Source organism: Aquarana catesbeiana, linkage group LG05 (assembly GCF_042186555.1).
Source record: "Aquarana catesbeiana isolate 2022-GZ linkage group LG05, ASM4218655v1, whole genome shotgun sequence".
NCBI classification, from domain to species: Eukaryota; Metazoa; Chordata; class Amphibia; order Anura; family Ranidae; genus Aquarana; species Aquarana catesbeiana.
This window is the reverse complement of record NC_133328.1, coordinates 458976833-458996627: the sequence shown is the minus strand read 5'-3', so window position 1 is coordinate 458996627 and position 19795 is coordinate 458976833. Positions and strand designations below refer to the sequence as shown.

At 47.0% G+C, this 19795-nt stretch overlaps 1 protein-coding gene across 1 annotated transcript in view; it reads left to right on the top strand.

Annotated features, from left to right (window-relative positions):
• Positions 1-1436: 1436 nt before the first annotated feature.
• The window catches only part of RAB12 (RAB12, member RAS oncogene family), a 48310-nt gene continuing 29951 nt past the window's right edge, over positions 1437-19795 (top strand). The window contains exon 1 of the mRNA XM_073631366.1: positions 1437-1881. Coding sequence (XP_073487467.1) covers positions 1632-1881 — 250 coding nt within the window. The 5' untranslated portion in view covers positions 1437-1631. The remainder of the gene's footprint in view (positions 1882-19795) is intronic.

Below are 19795 nucleotides of genomic sequence, written 5' to 3'. Positions count from 1 at the left end.
GTGTCTCTCTCCTGTAGTAATCTATGTGTCTCTCTCTCCTGTAGTAATCTGTGTGTTTTTATCTCCTGAAGTAATCTATGTTTGTCTCTCTCCTGTAGTAATCTGTGTGTTTCTCTCTCCTGAAGTAATCTGTGTGTTTCTCTCTCCTGTAGTAATCTATGTGTGTCTCTCTCCTGTAGTAATCTGTGTGTTTCTTTCTCCTGTAGTAATCTGTGTGTTTTTCTCTCCTGAAGTAATCTATGTTTGTCTCTCTCCTGTAGTAATCTGTGTGTTTCTCTCTCCTGAAGTAATCTATGTGTGTCTCTCTCCTGTAGTAATCTGTGTGTTTCTCTCTCCTGAAGTAATCTATGTGTGTGTGTTTCTCTCTCCTGTAGTAATCTGTGTGTTTCTCTCTCCTGTAGTAATCTGTGTGTTTCTCTCTCCTGTAGTAATCTGTGTGTTTTTCTCTCCTGTAGTAATCTGTGTGTTTTTCTCTCCTGTAGTAATCTGTGTTTTTCTCTCCTGTAGTAATCTGTGTGTTTTTCTCTCCTGTAGTAATCTGTGTGTTTCTCTCTCCTGTAGTAATCTGTGTGTTTATCTCTCCTGTAGTAATCTGTGTGTTTCTCTCCTGTAGTAATCTGTGTGTTTTTCTCTCCTGTAGTAATCTGTGTGTTTTTCTCTCCTGTAGTAATCTGTGTGTTTTTCTCTCCTGTAGTAATCTGTGTGTTTATCTCTCCTGTAGTAATCTGTGTGTTTTTCTCTCCTGTAGTAATCTGTGTGTTTTTCTCTCCTGTAGTAATCTGTGTGTTTATCTCTCCTGTAGTAATCTGTGTGTTTATCTATCCTGTAGTAATCTGTGTGTTTCTCTCCTGTAGTAATCCGTGTGTTTTTCTCTCCTGTAGTAATCTGTGTGTTTTTCTCTCCTGTAGTAATCTGTGTGTTTATCTATCCTGTAGTAATCTGTGTGTTTATCTATCCTGTAGTAATCTGTGTGTTTCTCTCCTGTAGTAATCCGTGTGTTTTTCTCTCCTGTAGTAATCTGTGTGTTTATCTCTCCTGTAGTAATCTGTGTGTTTTTCTCTCCTGTAGTAATCCGTGTGTTTTTCTCTCCTGTAGTAATCTGTGTGTTTATCTCTCCTGTAGTAATCTGTGTGTTTTTCTCTCCTGTAGTAATCCGTGTGTTTTTCTCTCCTGTAGTAATCTGTGTGTGTCTCTCTCCTGTAGTAATCTGTGTTTATCTCTCCTGTAGTAATCCGTGTGTTTTTCTCTCCTGTAGTAATCTGTGTGTTTATCTCTCCTGTAGTAATCTGTGTGTTTTTCTCTCCTGTAGTAATCCGTGTGTTTTTCTCTCCTGTAGTAATCTGTGTGTTTATCTCTCCTGTAGTAATCTGTGTGTTTCTCTCCTGTAGTGTGTGTGTGTTTTGTCTCCAGTCTTCCACATCCATAGAGGGAGCCCCCCTCCCATCCTGTGTGGATGACACTCTCTCCTCATCCCATCTCCTCTGCTCTCCTTGTGTGGAATAGGGATCAGCCTTGTGACTCGGCTATCAGCCTTGGGCTGGACCGGCCTGTGCCCGGGAAGTGGGGGGATCATCCGGGCCGCCAGTGTACGGAGTGACGTCACAGGGCCCGCAGTGTGAGCGGATGTATTGATGGATTCCAGGCCCGGCTATCATCGGGGACTGGGGGGCGGCGGGAGCTCCAATAACATTACCTATGGAGGGTCGGCCTCCAACTCCCCAGCCCTGACCGGAGCTCAGGCCCGCCGGAGGAAGCAACCACCCCGACCAGCGGACTTTAAACTCCAAGTCATTATCATCGGATCCAGAGGAGTGGGCAAGACCAGCCTGATGGAGAGGTTCACCGACGACACCTTCTGTGAGGCGTGCAAGTCCACTGTGGGTAAGAGGGGGCGCTGTGAGTCCGGGGTTAGAGAGGACACCTGTGTCATCAGTCCTGGGGGGGGACACATGTCATCAGTGTGATCAGTCCTGGGGGGGGACACATGTCATCAGTGTGATCAGTCCTGGGGGGGGACACATGTCATCAGTGTGATCAGTCCTGGGGGGGGACACATGTCATCAGTGCTATCAGTCCTGGGGGGGGACACATGTCATCAGTGTGATCAGTCCTGGGGAGGGCATGTCATCGGAGTGATCAGTCCTGGGGGGGGGGGGGCATGTCATCAGAGTGATCAGTCCTGGGGGGGGACACAGGTCATCAGTGTGATCAGTCCTGGGGGGGGACACAGGTCATCAGTGTGATCAGTCCTGGGGGGGGACACATGTCATCAGTGTGACCAGTCCTGGGGGGGGGGGCATGTCATCAGTGTGACCAGTCCTGGGGGGGACATGTCATCAGTGTGACCAGTCCTGGGGGGGGGGCATGTCATCAGTGTGACCAGTCCTGGAGGGGGGGGGCATGTCATCAGAGTGACCAGTCCTGGGGGGGGGGGGCATGTCATCAGTGTGACCAGTCCTGGGGGGGGGGCATGTCATCAGTGTGACCAGTCCTGGGGGGGGGGGGGGCATGTCATCAGAGTGACCAGTCCTGGGGGGGGCATGTCATCAGAGTGACCAGTCCTGGGGGGGGGGGCATGTCATCAGAGTGACCAGTCCGGGGGGGGGGCATGTCATCAGAGTGACCAGTCCTGGGGGGGGGCATGTCATCAGAGTGACCAGTCCTGGGGGGGACACATGTCATCGGTGTGACCAGTCCTGGGGGGGACACATGTCATCAGTGTGATCAGTCCTGGGGGGGACACATGTCATCAGTGTGACCAGTCCTGGGGGGGAACACATGTCATCAGTGTGACCAGTCCTGGGGGGGGGGATGTCATCAGTGTGACCAGTCCTGGGGGGGACATGTCATCAGTGTGACCAGTCCTGGGGGGGAACACATGTCATCAGTGTGACCAGTCCTGGGGGGGAACACATGTCATCAGTGTGACCAGTCCTGGGGGGGGGGGGATGTCATCAGTGTGACCAGTCCTGGGGGGGACATGTCATCAGTGTGACCAGTCCTGGGGGGAACATGTCATCAGTGTGACCAGTCCTGGGGGGGGGGGGGACATGTCATCAGTGTGACCAGTCCTGGGGGGGGGGGGGCATGTCATCAGAGTGGCCAGTCCTGGGGGGGGGGGGACATGTCATCAGTGTGACCAGTCCTGGGGGGGGGGCATGTCATCAGTGTGACCAGTCCTGGGGGGGGGGGCATGTCATCAGTGTGACCAGTCCTGGGGGGGACATGTCATCAGTGTGACCAGTCCTGGGGGGGGGACATGTCATCAGTGTGACCAGTCCTGGGGGGGGGGCATGTCATCAGTGTGACCAGTCCTGGGGGGGACATGTCATCAGAGTGACCAGTCCTGGGGGGGGGGGGGGGGGGGCATGTCATCAGAGTGACCAGTCCTGGGGGGGGGGGTATGTCATCAGAGTGACCAGTCCTGGGGGGGGACACATGTCATCGGTGTGACCAGTCCTGGGGGGGACACATGTCATCGGTGTGACCAGTCCTGGGGGGGACACATGTCATCAGTGTGATCAGTCCTGGGGGGGGACACATGTCATCAGTGTGACCAGTCCTGGGGGGGGGGGGCATGTCATCAGAGTGACCAGTCCTGGGGGGGGCATGTCATCAGAGTGACCAGTCCTGGGGGGGGGGGCATGTCATCAGAGTGACCAGTCCGGGGGGGGGGCATGTCATCAGAGTGACCAGTCCTGGGGGGGGGCATGTCATCAGAGTGACCAGTCCTGGGGGGGACACATGTCATCGGTGTGACCAGTCCTGGGGGGGACACATGTCATCAGTGTGATCAGTCCTGGGGGGGGACACATGTCATCAGTGTGACCAGTCCTGGGGGGGAACACATGTCATCAGTGTGACCAGTCCTGGGGGGGGGGGATGTCATCAGTGTGACCAGTCCTGGGGGGGACATGTCATCAGTGTGACCAGTCCTGGGGGGGAACACATGTCATCAGTGTGACCAGTCCTGGGGGGGAACACATGTCATCAGTGTGACCAGTCCTGGGGGGGGGGGGGATGTCATCAGTGTGACCAGTCCTGGGGGGGACATGTCATCAGTGTGACCAGTCCTGGGGGGAACATGTCATCAGTGTGACCAGTCCTGGGGGGGGGGGGGGACATGTCATCAGTGTGACCAGTCCTGGGGGGGGGGGCATGTCATCAGAGTGGCCAGTCCTGGGGGGGGGGGGGACATGTCATCAGTGTGACCAGTCCTGGGGGGGGGGCATGTCATCAGTGTGACCAGTCCTGGGGGGGGGGGGGCATGTCATCAGTGTGACCAGTCCTGGGGGGGACATGTCATCAGTGTGACCAGTCCTGGGGGGGGGACATGTCATCAGTGTGACCAGTCCTGGGGGGGGGGCATGTCATCAGTGTGACCAGTCCTGGGGGGGACATGTCATCAGAGTGACCAGTCCTGGGGGGGGGGGGGGGCATGTCATCAGAGTGACCAGTCCTGGGGGGGGGGGTATGTCATCAGAGTGACCAGTCCTGGGGGGGGACACATGTCATCGGTGTGACCAGTCCTGGGGGGGACACATGTCATCGGTGTGACCAGTCCTGGGGGGGACACATGTCATCAGTGTGATCAGTCCTGGGGGGGGACACATGTCATCAGTGTGACCAGTCCTGGGGGGGGGGATGTCATCAGTGTGACCAGTCCTGGGGGGGACATGTCATCAGTGTGACCAGTCCTGGGGGGGGGGGGGATGTCATCAGTGTGACCAGTCCTGGGGGGGGGGATGTCATCAGTGTGACCAGTCCTGGGGGGGACATGTCATCAGTGTGACCAGTCCTGGGGGGGGGGGATGTCATCAGTGTGACCAGTCCTGGGGGGGACATGTCATCAGTGTGACCAGTCCTGGGGGGGACATGTCATCAGTGTGACCAGTCCTGGGGGGGGGGGACATGTCATCAGTGTGACCAGTCCTGGGGGGGGGGGGACATGTCATCAGTGTGACCAGTCCTGGGGGGGGCATGTCATCAGAGTGACCAGTCCTGGGGGGGGACATGTCATCAGTGTGACCAGTCCTGGGGGGGGGACATGTCATCAGTGTGACCAGTCCTGGGGTGGGGGGGGTCATGTCATCAGAGTGACCAGTCCTGGGGGGGACATGTCATCAGTGTGACCAGTCCTGGGGTGGGGGGGGGTCATGTCATCAGAGTGACCAGTCCTGGGGGGGGGGGGGGACATGTCATCAGTGTGACCAGTCCTGGGGGGGGGCATGTCATCAGAGTGACCAGTCCTGGGGGGGGACATGTCATCAGTGTGACCAGTCCTGGGGGGGGGACATGTCATCAGTGTGACCAGTCCTGGGGTGGGGGGGGTCATGTCATCAGAGTGACCAGTCCTGGGGGGGACATGTCATCAGTGTGACCAGTCCTGGGGTGGGGGGGGTCATGTCATCAGAGTGACCAGTCCTGGGGGGGGACACATGTCATCGGTGTGACCAGTCCTGGGGGAGACACATGTCATCAGTGTGACCAGTCCTGGGGGGGACACATGTCATCGGTGTGACCAGTCCTGGGAGGGGGGACATGTCATCAGTGTGATCAGTCCTGGGGGGGGGAGACACACATGTCATCAGTGTGACCAGTCCTGGGGGGGGGGACACATGTCATCAGTGTGACCAGTCCTGGGGGGGACATGTCATCAGTGTGACCAGTCCTGGGGGGGACATGTCATCAGTGTGACCAGTCCTGGGGGGGACATGTCATCAGTGTGACCAGTCCTGGGGGGGGCATGTCATCAGTGTGACTAGTCCCGGGGGGGGACATGTCATCAGTGTGACTAGTCCCGGGGGGGGGGGACATGTCATCAGTGTGACCAGTCTTGGGGGGGGTGGACTTGTCATCAGTGTGACCAGTCCTGGGGGGGACATGTCATCAGTGTGGCCAGTCCTGGGGGGGGGGGGACATGTCATCAGTGTGACCAGTCCTGGGGGGGGCATGTCATCAGTGTGGCCAGTCCTGGGGGGGGACATGTCATCAGTGTGACCAGTCCTGGGGGGGGCATGTCATCAGAGTGACCAGTCCTGGGGGGGGGGGGGGCATGTCATCAGTGTGACCAGTCCTGGGGGGACACACATGTCATCAGTGTGACCAGTCCTGGGGGGACACACATGTCATCGGTGTGACCAGTCCTGGGGGGGACACATGTCATTGGTGTGACCAGTCCTGGGAGGGGGGACATGTCATCGGTGTGACCAGTCCTGGGAGGGGGGACATGTCATCGGTGTGACCAGTCCTGGGAGGGGGGACATGTCATCGGTGTGACCAGTCCTGGGAGGGGGGACATGTCATCGGTGTGACCAGTCCTGGGAGGGGGGACATGTCATCGGTGTGACCAGTCCTGGGAGGGGGGACATGTCATCGGTGTGACCAGTCCTGGGAGGGGGGACATGTCATCAGTGTGATCAGTCCTGGGGGGGGGGGGGGGAGACACACATGTCATCAGTGTGACCAGTCCTGGGGGGACACATGTCATCAGTGTGATCAGACCTGGGGGGGGACACATGTCATCAGTGTGTTGGGTAAGGAGGAGGCAGGGTAGGACTGACAGGGGATATAAAGTCTACACACCCCTGTTAAAATGTCAGGTTTCTGTGATGTAAAAAAGAAATGAGACCAAGATAAATAATTTCAGAACTTTTTCCACCTTTAATGTAACCTATAAAATGTACAACTCAGTTGAAAAACAAACCAAAAATTTTTTTTTTTTTTTTGGTGGGGGGGGGGTAAAAATAAAAAAAAAATAAATTAATGTGGTTGCATAAGTGTGCACGCCCTCTTATAACTGGGGATGTAGCTGTGTTCAGAATTAAGCAATAACATTCAAAGTCATGTTAAATAGGAGTCAATACACACCTTCCATCATTTAAAGTGCCTCTGATTAACCCCAAATAAAGTTCAGCTGTTCTAGAAGGTCTTTCCTGACATTTTCTTAGTTGCATCCTACAGCAAAAGCCATGGTCCACAGAGAGCTTCCAAATCATTAGAGGGATCTCATTGTTAAAAGACATCAGTCAGGAGAAGGGTACAAAAGGAATTAGATATACCATGGAACACAGTGAACACAGTCATTATCGAGTGGAGAAATTATAGCACAACAGTGACATTACCAAGAACTGGATGTCTCTCCAAAATTGATGAAAAGATGAGAAGAAAACTGGTCAAGGAGGCTGCCAAGAGGCCTAGAGCAACATTAAAGGAGCTGCAGGAATATCCAGCAAGTACTGGCTGTGTGGTACATGTGACAACAATCTCCAGTATTCTTCATATGTCTGGGCTATGGGTAGAGTGGCAAGACAGAAGCCTTTTCTTACCAAGAAAAACATCCAAGCCCGGCTAAATTTTTCAAAAATACATCTGCAGTCTCCCAAAAGCATGTGGGAAAATGTGTTATGGTCTGATGAAACCAAGATTGAACTTTTTGGCAGCATCCTGCTTTGGGGCTGTTTTTCTTCAGCTGGAACAGGGGCCCTAGTCAAGGTAGAGGGAATATGAACGATTCCAAATACCAATAAATATTGGCACAAAGCCTTCAGGCTTCTACTAGAAAGCCGAACATGAAGAGGAACTTCATCTTTCAGCATAACAATGACCCAAAGCATACGTCCAAATCAACAAACGAATGGCTTCACCAGAAGACGATGAAAGTTTTGGAAGAGCTCAGACCTGAATCCCATTGAAAATCTGTGGGGTGATCTGAAGAGGGCTGTGCACAGGAGATGCCCTCGCAATCTAACAGATTTGGAGTGTTTTTGCAAAGAAGTGGGCAAATATTGCCAGGTCAAGATGTGCCATGCGGATAGACTCATACCCAAAAAGACTGAGTGTTGTAATAAAATCAGAGGGTGCTTCAACAAAGTATTCATATAAGGGTGTGCACACTTATGAAACTATATTATTTTATTCTTAGTTCCCTCCACCTAAACGATTTCAGTTTTTTTTTACAGTTTATAGATCACATTACAGGTGGAAAAAGTTCTGAAATGTTTTCTTTGTCTCATTTTTTTACACCACAGAAACCAATTTAACAGGGGTGTGTAGACTTTTTGTATCCACTGTATAATCAGTGCGCTGGGTATGGAGGAGGTAGGGTAGAAAATGTATAATCACAGTGGGCTCTATTCACTAAAACATACCATATGCGGTATTTGGGTCACATGGTGCATTCTTCCTAAATATCACATGTGATATGGAAAATGCCAATGCGTTATCTTTTTATGCGGTATTTACCTCAGAAAGCAAAAATGCTTGATAAATACTGCATGGAATGGCATTAACATCAATTCACTAAAGGAAATAAATGCATGTGGTAAATAAATACTGGTCCAGGCATGCAATAGGTAAAAATATGTTTACATTTCAGCTGGTTGTCAAGGAGCTGGCACCCACAGGCATCCTTAACTCCTCCCCCCCGAGCGTACGCATATATGCGGCCTCAGCTTTAGGGGGTTATACCAGGATGATGCCCGCAGCTGCAGGCATCATCCTGGTACCGTTTTTTTTTTTTAGAGCGGGCGATCGGCTTTCCAGGGATAACAACCGATGCAGCTAAAAGCCGCTCGATTGTTATCCCGGAGGAGTGGGAGTGGACATCTTCCGCCCCTCTTACCAGGCCTCCCGTCCCACTGGGAGACCCAATCCTTGATTCGCCACTTCCAGTGGCTAGAGACAGACTGGCACGAAGCTGGAACCGGCTTTGTTCCAGTCTTCTCTCTGTAAACACAGAAGTGACGTCACAACGTCATTTCCGATTTATTCGGCTGTCAACGGCGCCAGTTTTTTAAAAAATATACAGTATTCAGAATCGCCTTTTTCAGTGATCTGAATACTTTGAAGTGCGAAGGAGGGATCGGGGGTCTTTTAGATCCTCGAACCCTCCATAAAGAGTACCTGTCACCACCTATTACTGTCACAAGGGATGTTTACATTCCTTGTGACAGCAATAAAAGTGATCAAAATTTTTTTTTTTTTTTTTTTTTTTGAAACAATGTAAAAAAAAAAATGAAATAATAAAAAATTATTTTTAAAGCGCCCCCGTCCCCGCGCAGCAAAGAAAACGCATACGGAAGTTGCATCCGCATATGTAAGCGATGTTCAAATCACACACGTGAGGTATCGCCGCGATCGTCAGAGCGAGAGCAATAATTCTAGCACTAGACCTCCTCTGTAACTCTAACCTGGTAAACGTTATTTTTTTTTTTAAATGTCGCTTATGGAGATTTTTAGGTACCGTAGTTTGTCGCCATTCCATGAGTGTGCGCAATTTTAAAGCGTGACATGTTTGGTATCTATTTACTCGGCGTAACATCATCTTTCACATTATATTAAAAAATTGGGCTAACTTTACTGTTTCCTTTTTTTTTTAATTCATGAAAGTGTCTTTTTTCCCCCAAAAAGTTGCATTTAAAAGAACGCTGGACAAATAACGTGTGACATAAAATATTGCAACAATCGCCATTTTATTCTCTAGATTCTCTGCTAAAAAATATACATAATGTTTGGGGGTTCTAAGTAATTTTCTAGCAAAAAATACAGATTTTAACTTAACTAAACTAACTAACTAACTTTTACTAAACATTAAATGTCAGAAATAGGCTTAGTCATGAAAGGGTTAACAACCAGGAAATATCTACAGTGCCTTAAAGTATTCATACCCCTTGAAATTTTCCACATTTTGTCATGTTACAACCAAAAACGTAAATGTATTTTATTGGGATTTTATGTGATGGACCAACACAAAGTAGCACATAATTGTGCAGTGGAAGGAAAATTATAAATGGCTTTCAACGTTTTTTGTTTTTTTTACAAATATCTGAAAAGTGTAGGGTGCATTTGTATTCAGCCCCCTTTACTCTTCTACCCCTAACTAAAATTTAGTGGAACCAATTGCCTTCAGAAGTCACCTAATTAGTAAATAGAGTCCACCTGTCTGTAATTTAATGTCAGTATAAATACAGCAGTTATGTGAAGCCCCCAGAGGTTTGTTAGAGAACCTTAGTGAACAAACAGCATCATGAAGGCCAAGGATCACACCAGACCGGTCAGATAAATTTGTGGACGTTTAAAGCAGGGTTTAGGTTATTAAAAAAATATCCCAAGCTTTGAACATCTAACAGAGCACTGTTCAATCCATCATTGGAAAATGGAAAGAGTATGGCACAACTGCAAACCTACCAAGACATGGTCGTCCACATAAACTGACAGGCCGGGCAAGGAGAACATTAAACAGAGAAGCAGCCAAGAGGCCCATGGTAACACTGGAGGAGCTGCAGAGATCCACAGCTCAAGTGAGAGAATCTGTCCACAGGACAACTATTGGTCGTGCACTCCACAAATCTGGAATTTATGGAAGACTGGCAAGAAGAAAGCCATTGTTGAAAGAAAGCCATAAGAAGTCGCATTTGCAGTTTGCGAGAAGCCTTGTGGGAGAACACAGCAAACGTGTGGAAGAAGGTGCTCTGGTCAGATGAGACCAAAATTTAACTTTTTGGCTTAAAAGCAAATCACTATGTGTACTAGAAAACTAACACTGCACATCACCCTGAACACACCATCCCCACTGTGAAACATGGTGGTGGCAGCATCATGTTGTGGGGATACTATTCTTCAGCAGGGACAGGGAAGCTGGTCAGAGTTGATGGGAAGATGAATGGAGCCAAATACAGGGCAATCTATAACCTGTTATAGTTTGCAAAAGACTTGAGACGGGCGGAGGTTCACCTTCCAGCAGGACACCAACCATAAACATACAGCCAGAGCTACAATGGAATGGTTTAGATCAGCGTATAATTATGTGTTAGAACGACCCAGTCAAAGTCCAGACCTAAATTCAATTGAGAATCTGTGGCAAGACTTGAAAATTGCTGTTCACAGATGTTCTCCAACCTATCTGACAGAGCTTGAGCTATTTTGCAAAGAAGAATGGGCAAAAATCTCACTCTCTAGATGTACAAAGCTGGTAGATACATCCCCAAAAAGACTTGCAACCATAATTGCAGTGAAAGGTGGTTCTACAAAGTATTGACTCCGGGGGGGCTGAATACAAATGCACCACACTTTTCACATATTTATTTGCAAAAAAATTGAAAACCATTTCTCATTTTCCTTCCACTTCACAATTATGTGCCACTTTGTGCTGATCTATCACATAAAATCCCAATAAAATACATTTACATTTTTGGATGTAAAGAAGAGAAGAGTCGGTAATAAATGCCCCCCCCCCCCCCCTATCTGGTTTGAATTTTGAGGGGGGGGGGGGGGGTCCCACACCAGAATACAAAAGAAAATGCCATGCGGTCCCACCAAAAATCCATACCAGACCCTTATTTGAGCATGCAGATGCAGCCAGAAAGCAGGGGGGGTTAGTGAGAGGTCAGCGCAGCCTCAACAGCGCACATCACTGAAGAAGAATTACTTATTTGCAAAATTTTGCAACAGGTTTTGTTTTATTTATTTATTTATTTATTTTTTTTTCAAAATTTTCAGGCCTTCTTTTTTTTCCTATCTTTAGCAAAAAATAAAAAACCCAGTGGTGATTAAATAACTCCAAAAAACTGTCTCAAAAAATGCTAAAAAAAAAAATATTAATTTGGGGACAGTGTAGCATGACTGCGCAGTTGTCATTCAAAGAGAGACAGCGCTGAAAACTGGCCTGGGCAGGAAGGGGGTGAAAGTGCCAGGTATTGAAGTGGTTAAAGGGCTCATTGACGAATGGCGATCAATGGTGAATAACTTTTCAGAGGCGCTTGACAGGGTGATATGCCACCTCCTCACTACCTGATCTAACCCTGTAAATGCCGAACCACTGCACCATAATCGTGTGCTTTGCATGCGGTTGCATGGTGGGTGCAGTGTGGCCCCCATAGATGTGCATAAGGACTCAGTAGGTGCCGTGTTGCAAGCTGAATAATTTTTGCTGCAGCCGTGAAACAGCATCATAACAGCGACGTGTACAGCCCTGAGCGGCTGTGTTCAGGTGGATGGTCGGGCAGTAAGTAAGGTCTTATGCACACTGGCAGCAGCGTCTTGGCAAAAAAAAAAACTCTTGACTTATGTAAATGTGTGTTAGGAACTTCAAGCACTTGGGTGTTAATTTCCTTGGGAAGAATAATAATTTATTCTGGCTATTGAAGTAAATTAACACTAAAGTGCTTGACATGCCTAAATGTGTTTACAGGTGTTCAGAAGCGTTGAGTTTTTTCTGCCAAAACACTGCTGCTCTTGGACATACTGGCAATGGGTTTCTTTTTCTGCCTTTAACCTGTTGGCGCCGAGCGCACGCAAATATGCTGCCTCGCGGGCGGGCCTTGGCGCCAAGAGGCCGCATATTTTTGTGCAAGAGCGCCAATAGAGCTGTGCTGAGAGCGTGTGTCGTGCATAGTCCCGTCAGTGACCGGTGGCTAAAAGAAACCTTCAGTCATTGCGGTCACATGGCCATAAGCCCCACCCTGCCTCCCACCATTCCAAAGCTTTTAAAGGGTCAGCAGGAGCTGGCGCCAAGGGGTTAAATGCCTATGTCTGCATGGGCACATAGGCTAACACGCGGGGGAGTTTAGAGGCAGAGAAAAAAATACCTATCAGTAGCGTTAAAAACATTCACTGTGAATAAAACCTAAAAGTGCAGCTCAGCTGCTTGTTCTTACTGCCCCCTAGCTGCACATATGAGCAAAGCCTTACTAATACTAAAAACATTTATCAAACCTAGAAACGATGGCGCTGGCCTTGGCATGTAAGAAGTCTCCCATGGGAAGTATGCTGAGCCATTCAGGGTCTCTATAGAGGCCGCTTCAGCTGAAGGTCACAGTCTATTTTGTTGTGAGGTTACAGCTGGGATTTGATCCCATCCATATAGAATCTGAGCTGTCAAAGCACAGCTGTCTTGTTGATCCCATCCCCCACCGTGTTACAAGACTCGTCAGTCAGCCACACTGGCAGTGAATGCCAAGCTACAGAGCAGTTTGCTGCACTTGTCCTGGCCCGAGTTGTTGTCCTAAAATAACGGCGTTTATGACTGGTTGATTTTCAGATGAGTTGTTGTTGAAAAGACGTTCTGAATAATTATTCTAATATTTTCCTGTGGGTTTAATTTAAACCTGTGATCACAGGTTAGAATGTGATGAGTGAAAATGCGTGTCTAATGTAAAGGTTGAGAATCTGGGAGGGGGCGTCTTGGTATAGCCGCGTGATATTTCATAGCATCAGAAGACACCTTGCAGGAATAATCTGATGGTGAGGGAGCTTGGGGAAAATACATGCTGGAAGGCATTCCCTTCAATGTGTCCGCAGTCCTCAGAGGGTGCTGGGAATGTTTTCTGTAGGCCAGGCCCATCCTGCCTTTGTGACTCTGCAGATAATGTGGAGGGGAAGTTTTGATGCTCAACAAGTGCAGATCACATGTTCAGAGAGCACAGCTTGTAGAATTTCCATCCTTGTATCATCCAGGATTATTGAGTAGTGCAGCTGACTTGTGTTCCTGTTGTTGTACCGACACCTGTTCATTCCACCATGACAAGTATGGAAAACATTCAAGTCCAACCAGATCACAGCTAAAATACATAGAAATACTCCGTTTAGCCCTGTCTTTACACTTTTTCAGTTGGGGGATAGTACAAACACGTGGTTGAGCTGCATTTTTCCACCCCCAAACACTCCCCTTAAACTGTAAAGGCAGCAGACGGGTGTACACATGCCATGGTGGGGAAGAACGATCCCTCTGTTGTGTTCAGCCAGCAGTACTGCCCGTCAAAAGTGACCCACTAAAGTGCGCACATCCTGCAACCACGTTCAATGCATGCACTTAGGGCATCAGTGTTGTGGAGGTGAGGAGGCAACCTAATGACTACTCATCAGAGGGAAAAGCTCATGTAAACTAGCCTTAAAGGAGAAGTATAGCCAAAGCTCGTTTGGCTGGGTTTCTCCTATGGATCCAATTTGCTTTGCACTCCTGTGACCCGTTTTCGGCAGACAGTGGGCTAAAGTCTGCTCTCTGCTGACGTCAACAATATCAGTCCAGGCACAACGTCGTCGCGACAAAGTCTGGATCCGCCGCCACGTGCCCGGACTGACACCCTTCTCAGCCTCTAACGAGTCGCTGAGTCTGAGCCGGCCCGCTCCTCCCCTCCACAGCTCAGCGCTCCAGTGAGCAGGGGGGGGGGGGGGGGGGCGCAGAGCAGACTGCAGTGACTAACAGTCACCAGCTTTCTTCTCATGGAGCTCTGAAAACTGAGCCATCTGCGATATTCAATTTCTCGGTTCTCAGTATAGAGGCCCCGGGGGACAGATGCAGCTTCGGAAGCAATGCTGCAGCCACCTAGGTAAGTATGTTGAATGGGGGGGGGGGGATTATTTTACTTCTTTTAAGGCTGGATTTACTCTGCCATGACTTAGGCTCCAATCTATTAAATCTTCTGCCCTTGTTGTTTTAACTTTGGATAGTAAAACATTTTGTATCTGCCAGTAAATACCTTATACAGCCCACTTCCTGTTTCTTGTCTGGTAAAAAACCTAGGACTGTGACATCATGCACAGTTCTTTCTCACTCTCATGAGAATTTGTCAGGAAGGGAGGGGGGATGAGTCATAAGAGGGCCAATGAGAGCTGCAGAGCTGGAGACGTTTGTGTCTGTGTAAATCCAGGAAGTGAACAGGCAACAGCTTCAGCTGCCCACAGTTAAAATGGTTGCAGCCAGACTAAGTGGAGGGAGATTTCTGCAGCATATTTGGCAAGTACAGAATCACAGTATATATAAAATAATATGCAAAGTGGTTGGAGGGAAGCTTCAGAATGGCAAAGATGTTTTTATTACAAATTATGTGAGCAGACTGCAGTTCTTCTTTAAGGTGACTTCTATAGACTTGTGCCCATTTACTTTAACCGCTAAGCCACCGCCCACCATCATATGACGGCTGGACGAGGCTTCTGTTGTTCTGGGAGGACGTCATATGACGTCCTCGCCCTCCCGAGCCACTAGGGGGCGCGCCCGCTGCGTCACTCGGGACCCGGTGCGCGTGCCCGGCGGCCGCGATGTCCGCCGGGCACCCGTGATTGCCGGGTAACAGAGCAGGAGCGTGGATCTGTGCATGTAAACACAGATCCACGTCCTGTCAGAGAGGAGAGGAGACAGATGGCGTGTCCCTTGTACATAGGGACAGCGATCGGTCACCTCCCCCAGTCAGTCCCCTCCCCCCACAGTTAGAATCACCTCCTTAGGTCATACATTAACCCCTCGAGCGCCCCCTAGTGTTAACCCCTTCCCTGCCAGTCACATTTACACAGTAATCAATGCAATTTTATAGCATTGATCGCTGTATAAATGTGAATGGTCCCAAAAATGTGTCAAAAGTGTCCGATGTGTCCGCTGCAATATCGTAGTCACAATACTAGTAAAAAATAAATAAATAATAAAAATGCTATAAATCTATCCCCTATTTTGTAGACGCTATAACTTTTGCGCAAACCAATCAATATACGCTTATCGCAATTTTTTTTTACCAAAAATATGTAGAAGAATACGTATCGGCCTAAACTGAGGAAAAAATTTGTTAAAAAAAAAAAAAAAAATTGGATATTTATTATAGCAAAAAGTAAAAAATATTGTGTTTTTTCAAAATTGTCCCTCTTCTTTTGTTTATAGCGCAATAAATAAAAACCGCAGAGGTGATCAAATACCACCAAAAGAAAGCTCTATTTGTGGGGAAAAAAATGATAAAAATTTAATTAAGGTGCAGTGTAACATGACCGCGCAATTGTCATTCAAAGTGCGACAGTGCTGAAAACTGAAAAATGGCTTGGGCAGGAAGGGGGTGTAAGTGCCCTGTATTGAGGTGGTTAATGGAAGTCGGATCCAGATATTGATGTGATTTGGATCTGACCTTACAGAAAGATCTGCCAGACATTCCCAAAAGTCGTTTCTAAATTTGCATCCTAGTAGAAAGTCGCCTGGCAAAGTTGCACGACTTTCAGGTGGTAGTACTGTGAACCGAGCCTTAGAGCTCATTTACACAGCTGCTTGGCCCTATAGAGTGAAAAGTCTGTTTACTTTTCTGTCCCCGCGCTAACCTGCACAGCCCATATTAGTGAATGGACACATTGTGTCTGTACCGACTCGCCCACACAGCTGCATTTGGCAAATATGTCAAATATCAAGTATGTCTGTGCATCCAAGGCCATTCACCTGTCCCTGCGTTCCTGTCAGACTCAGCAGTGCGGGTGAATTGGTACAGCCGATGCGGGTGTAATCACTAATATGGGCTGTCTGTATACACAGCTCAGCATTACGACTAAAAAGTAAACAAAGGGCTCTTCACGCTGCACAGAGCTGAGCACCCATGTGAATAAGACCTAACCCCCCCAAAAAATTTGTTCTGCTACTTTTGTGATCCACATACCCCATTGCACTGTCAGAAGAATAACAACCTTTTTTTTAAATACAGTGCTTTCAATTCCCTTGCCCATGCCTGCTGGCCAAGCAGTAGCACACTGACAAGTTTATGTCTATGTTTGTATTCAGTGTCAGACCGACAGTACTATAAACAAGGCAGGCCATAGATCGGGGTCTCCAAACTGCAGCCTGAGGGCTGGATGCAGCCCCTTACTAGCCTTTATCTGGCTCTCAGGGCACTATTCCTCCCACCGACACCAAACATGGAGCACTACAGTATTTCTTGCACTGATATTCCACTAATGGGTAACGACTTCCCCCTCCCACTAAATACCAACATGTTTGTTCTCACTGATGCTGGGCCTGGGGCATTTCTACCCCCACTGACCACAATCCGGCCCCCCTAAAGTCAGAAAGACAGTAAACTGGCCCTTTGTTTTGAAAAGTTTGAAGACCCCTGCCATAGATGATCTGATTCTCTTTCCTGAAATCGCTCAATTTCCACGACAACCTGGGCTCACAGGAATTGAGTTAAATTTATTCTGACTGTTATTTAACCCAAGAAAGCTGAGGACATCTAGCGGTGCATAAGTACTACTAATGACCGCTCCATATTGAAGGTGAATATTGAAGAAACATGTTTGTTTTTCTTTTGGCAGGGCAGCAAATAAAAAAAAAAAAGTATGACAACAAGCTTATTGGATTTTATAGGGAATAAAAATAGTTCATACCATTTGTCATAGGTTTTCTGCTGCACAGAATTAAAAAATTCTCTGGAAAGTAAAAAAATATGTATTTCAACTGATTTGCAGAGGTAAGTGTTCCAAAAATATTTTTATTTTGTTATTCGGATTAAAGCACTAATATACCCAAAAGTAACAGTTTACTATATTGCAGCTTACTAAATGTTAGATGTGATCTCTGAATTACTTGTTTTCTTTTCATTTTTCTTCCCCCTTTATTTTCACTTGTTGACTTGGCCAGTATGTCTGTCTGTTTTTTGTTTTTTTTTTTTATCTTTGTTTTTGTTTTGTTTTTTCAACTTTTAACAAACCAAACTGTCCAGCAAAAGTGGCAGTTAGAGGGTTGAAACAAACAATTTAGCACTGACCGTGATTACAATGAACTTTTATTCATTATGTAAAACATTTATCTCAAAAGGAAAAAAACTGTTGCTGTAACTCCTTAAAATGGAACTAAATCAAAATTAAAAACTAAAAAATTGTGAACAGGCAGGGTCTTCATTGCAGAAGAGATATGCAGTGTCTCTTTCTCAATAAAGTACAGTTACCTGCCTATTTGCAGTCTTCTGCAGAATGTACACCGAACATATACAGGAGTGATGTCATCCTGTGCTGGCTAGTCAGAGCGACTGAAGACCGGCACCTGGGGAGAAGACACCAATGAGGGACCTCACAGGCGTCAGACCACTGGAAATGGGGTAAATATGTGTGTCTTTAGTTCTGCTCTAAGCACTTGAAGACCAGGCCTTTTCTGGTACCTTTTGTTTATAAGTAATAATCAGTATTTTTTTTGCTAGAAAAATTCTTAGAACCCCCAAACATTTATATATTTTTTTTTCAAACCAGAGGCCCTAGATAATTGGTGGGTTTTGCAATTTTTTTATGTCACATGGTATTTATACAGCGGTTTTTAACCACTTCGGCCCTGGAAGGATTTACGCCCTTAATGACCAGGCCATTTTTTGCGCTATGACACTGCGTTACTTTAACTGACAATTGCGCGATCGTGCGACATTGTACTCAAACTCAATTGATGTCCTGGTTATTTTTTTATTACAAATGGAGTTTTCTTTTGGAGGTATTTGATCACCTTTGCGGTTTTTATTTTTTGCGCTTAGACAAAAAAAGAGCAACAATTTTGAAAAACAAATAATATTCTTTACTTTTCTGCTATAAAACATATCCAATAAAAATATGTAAAAAAATCAAATTTCTTCATGAATTAAGGCCAATTTGTATTCTGCTACATATTTTTGGTAAAAAAAAAAAAAAAAAATTCCCAATTACCGTATATTGATTGGTTTGCGCAAAAGTTATCGCGTTTACAAACTATGGGATAGATTTAGGGACTTTTTTTTTTTTTTACTAGTAATGGCGGCGATCAGCGATTTTATTTTTTTTGCAGGACTGCGACATTGCGGCGGACAAATTGGACACTAAGTGACACTTTTTGGGGACCGGTGACACCAATAAAGTGATCAGTGCTAAAAAAAAGTGCACTGTTGCAATATAAATGAAACTGGCAGGGAAGGGGTTAACATTGGGGCAATCAAAGGGTTAAATGTGTTCCCTATGTATGCTTTCTAACTGTGGGGGTGCTGACACTAGACCAAGAGAGAGAGATCGGTGTTCCTGATTAGTAGGAATCACAGATCTCTCTCTTCCTCTGACAAAACGACGCTCTGCCTTGTTTACATAGGCAGACCGCCATTTTGTCATTCCCCCAAACGATTTCTGGTGGCTGGTGGCCGGCAGACCCGCTGATTGAATCCTGCCAGCGACACACGCACCCCGGATCAGGATGTACGAACAACGTACTGGTATGTTGATTTGCGCAGCCAGGCCACCCTGCCGCAGTAAAAGTGAGGTGGGTATTCTGGAACTGGTTAAAATGTCAATGCAAAAAGACGAAATATAACCCAATTTTTGGTAACATATCAAAGATGATTCTACACGAGTAAATGGATACCAAACATGTCACGCTTTAAAATTGCGCATGCCCATGCAACTGGAACAAACAATGTAAATTTCTCTATCCATAGGCGACACTTTAAAAGCCTTTACAGGTTACCTCTATAGGTTTACAGAGGAGGTCCGGTGCTAGAATTACTGCCCGTAACCTGACGTATGTGGGACATTCGCTTTTTTGCGGGTGTGTGGGACCAACGCGTGCATTTGCCTTTGCTTATGGCGGAACGGAGCACTTTAAGTTTTTGTTTTTGTTTTTTTGTTTTTACACTGTTGCTTTACTTTTTTTTTTTTTTCTGATCACTTTTATTGCTGTCACAAGGAATGTAAACATCCTTTGTGACAGCTATTAGCATGTGACTGGTACTCTTTATGGAGAGATCTTGAGTCTATAAGACCCCAAATTCCTCCTCTGCCCTTAAAATCATTTAATCACATCATGATCGGTGTGTTTGAATGCTTTTGATTTGATTGATCGTTTACATCTGGGTAAACCGGAAGTGACTTCAGGTCATCACTTCCAGGTTACCATAGCCCAAAGCTGAGCTTTTCTTACATTCCACTTCAGCCATGATACTGTTGGTAGTTTGGTTCTCAAGAGAATGATTTTATGAAAAGCAAGCAAAAAAATATATCATTGCGTGGTGAACTAGAAGAAAGGACACATGCAAACAGCTTAATGCCCCGTACA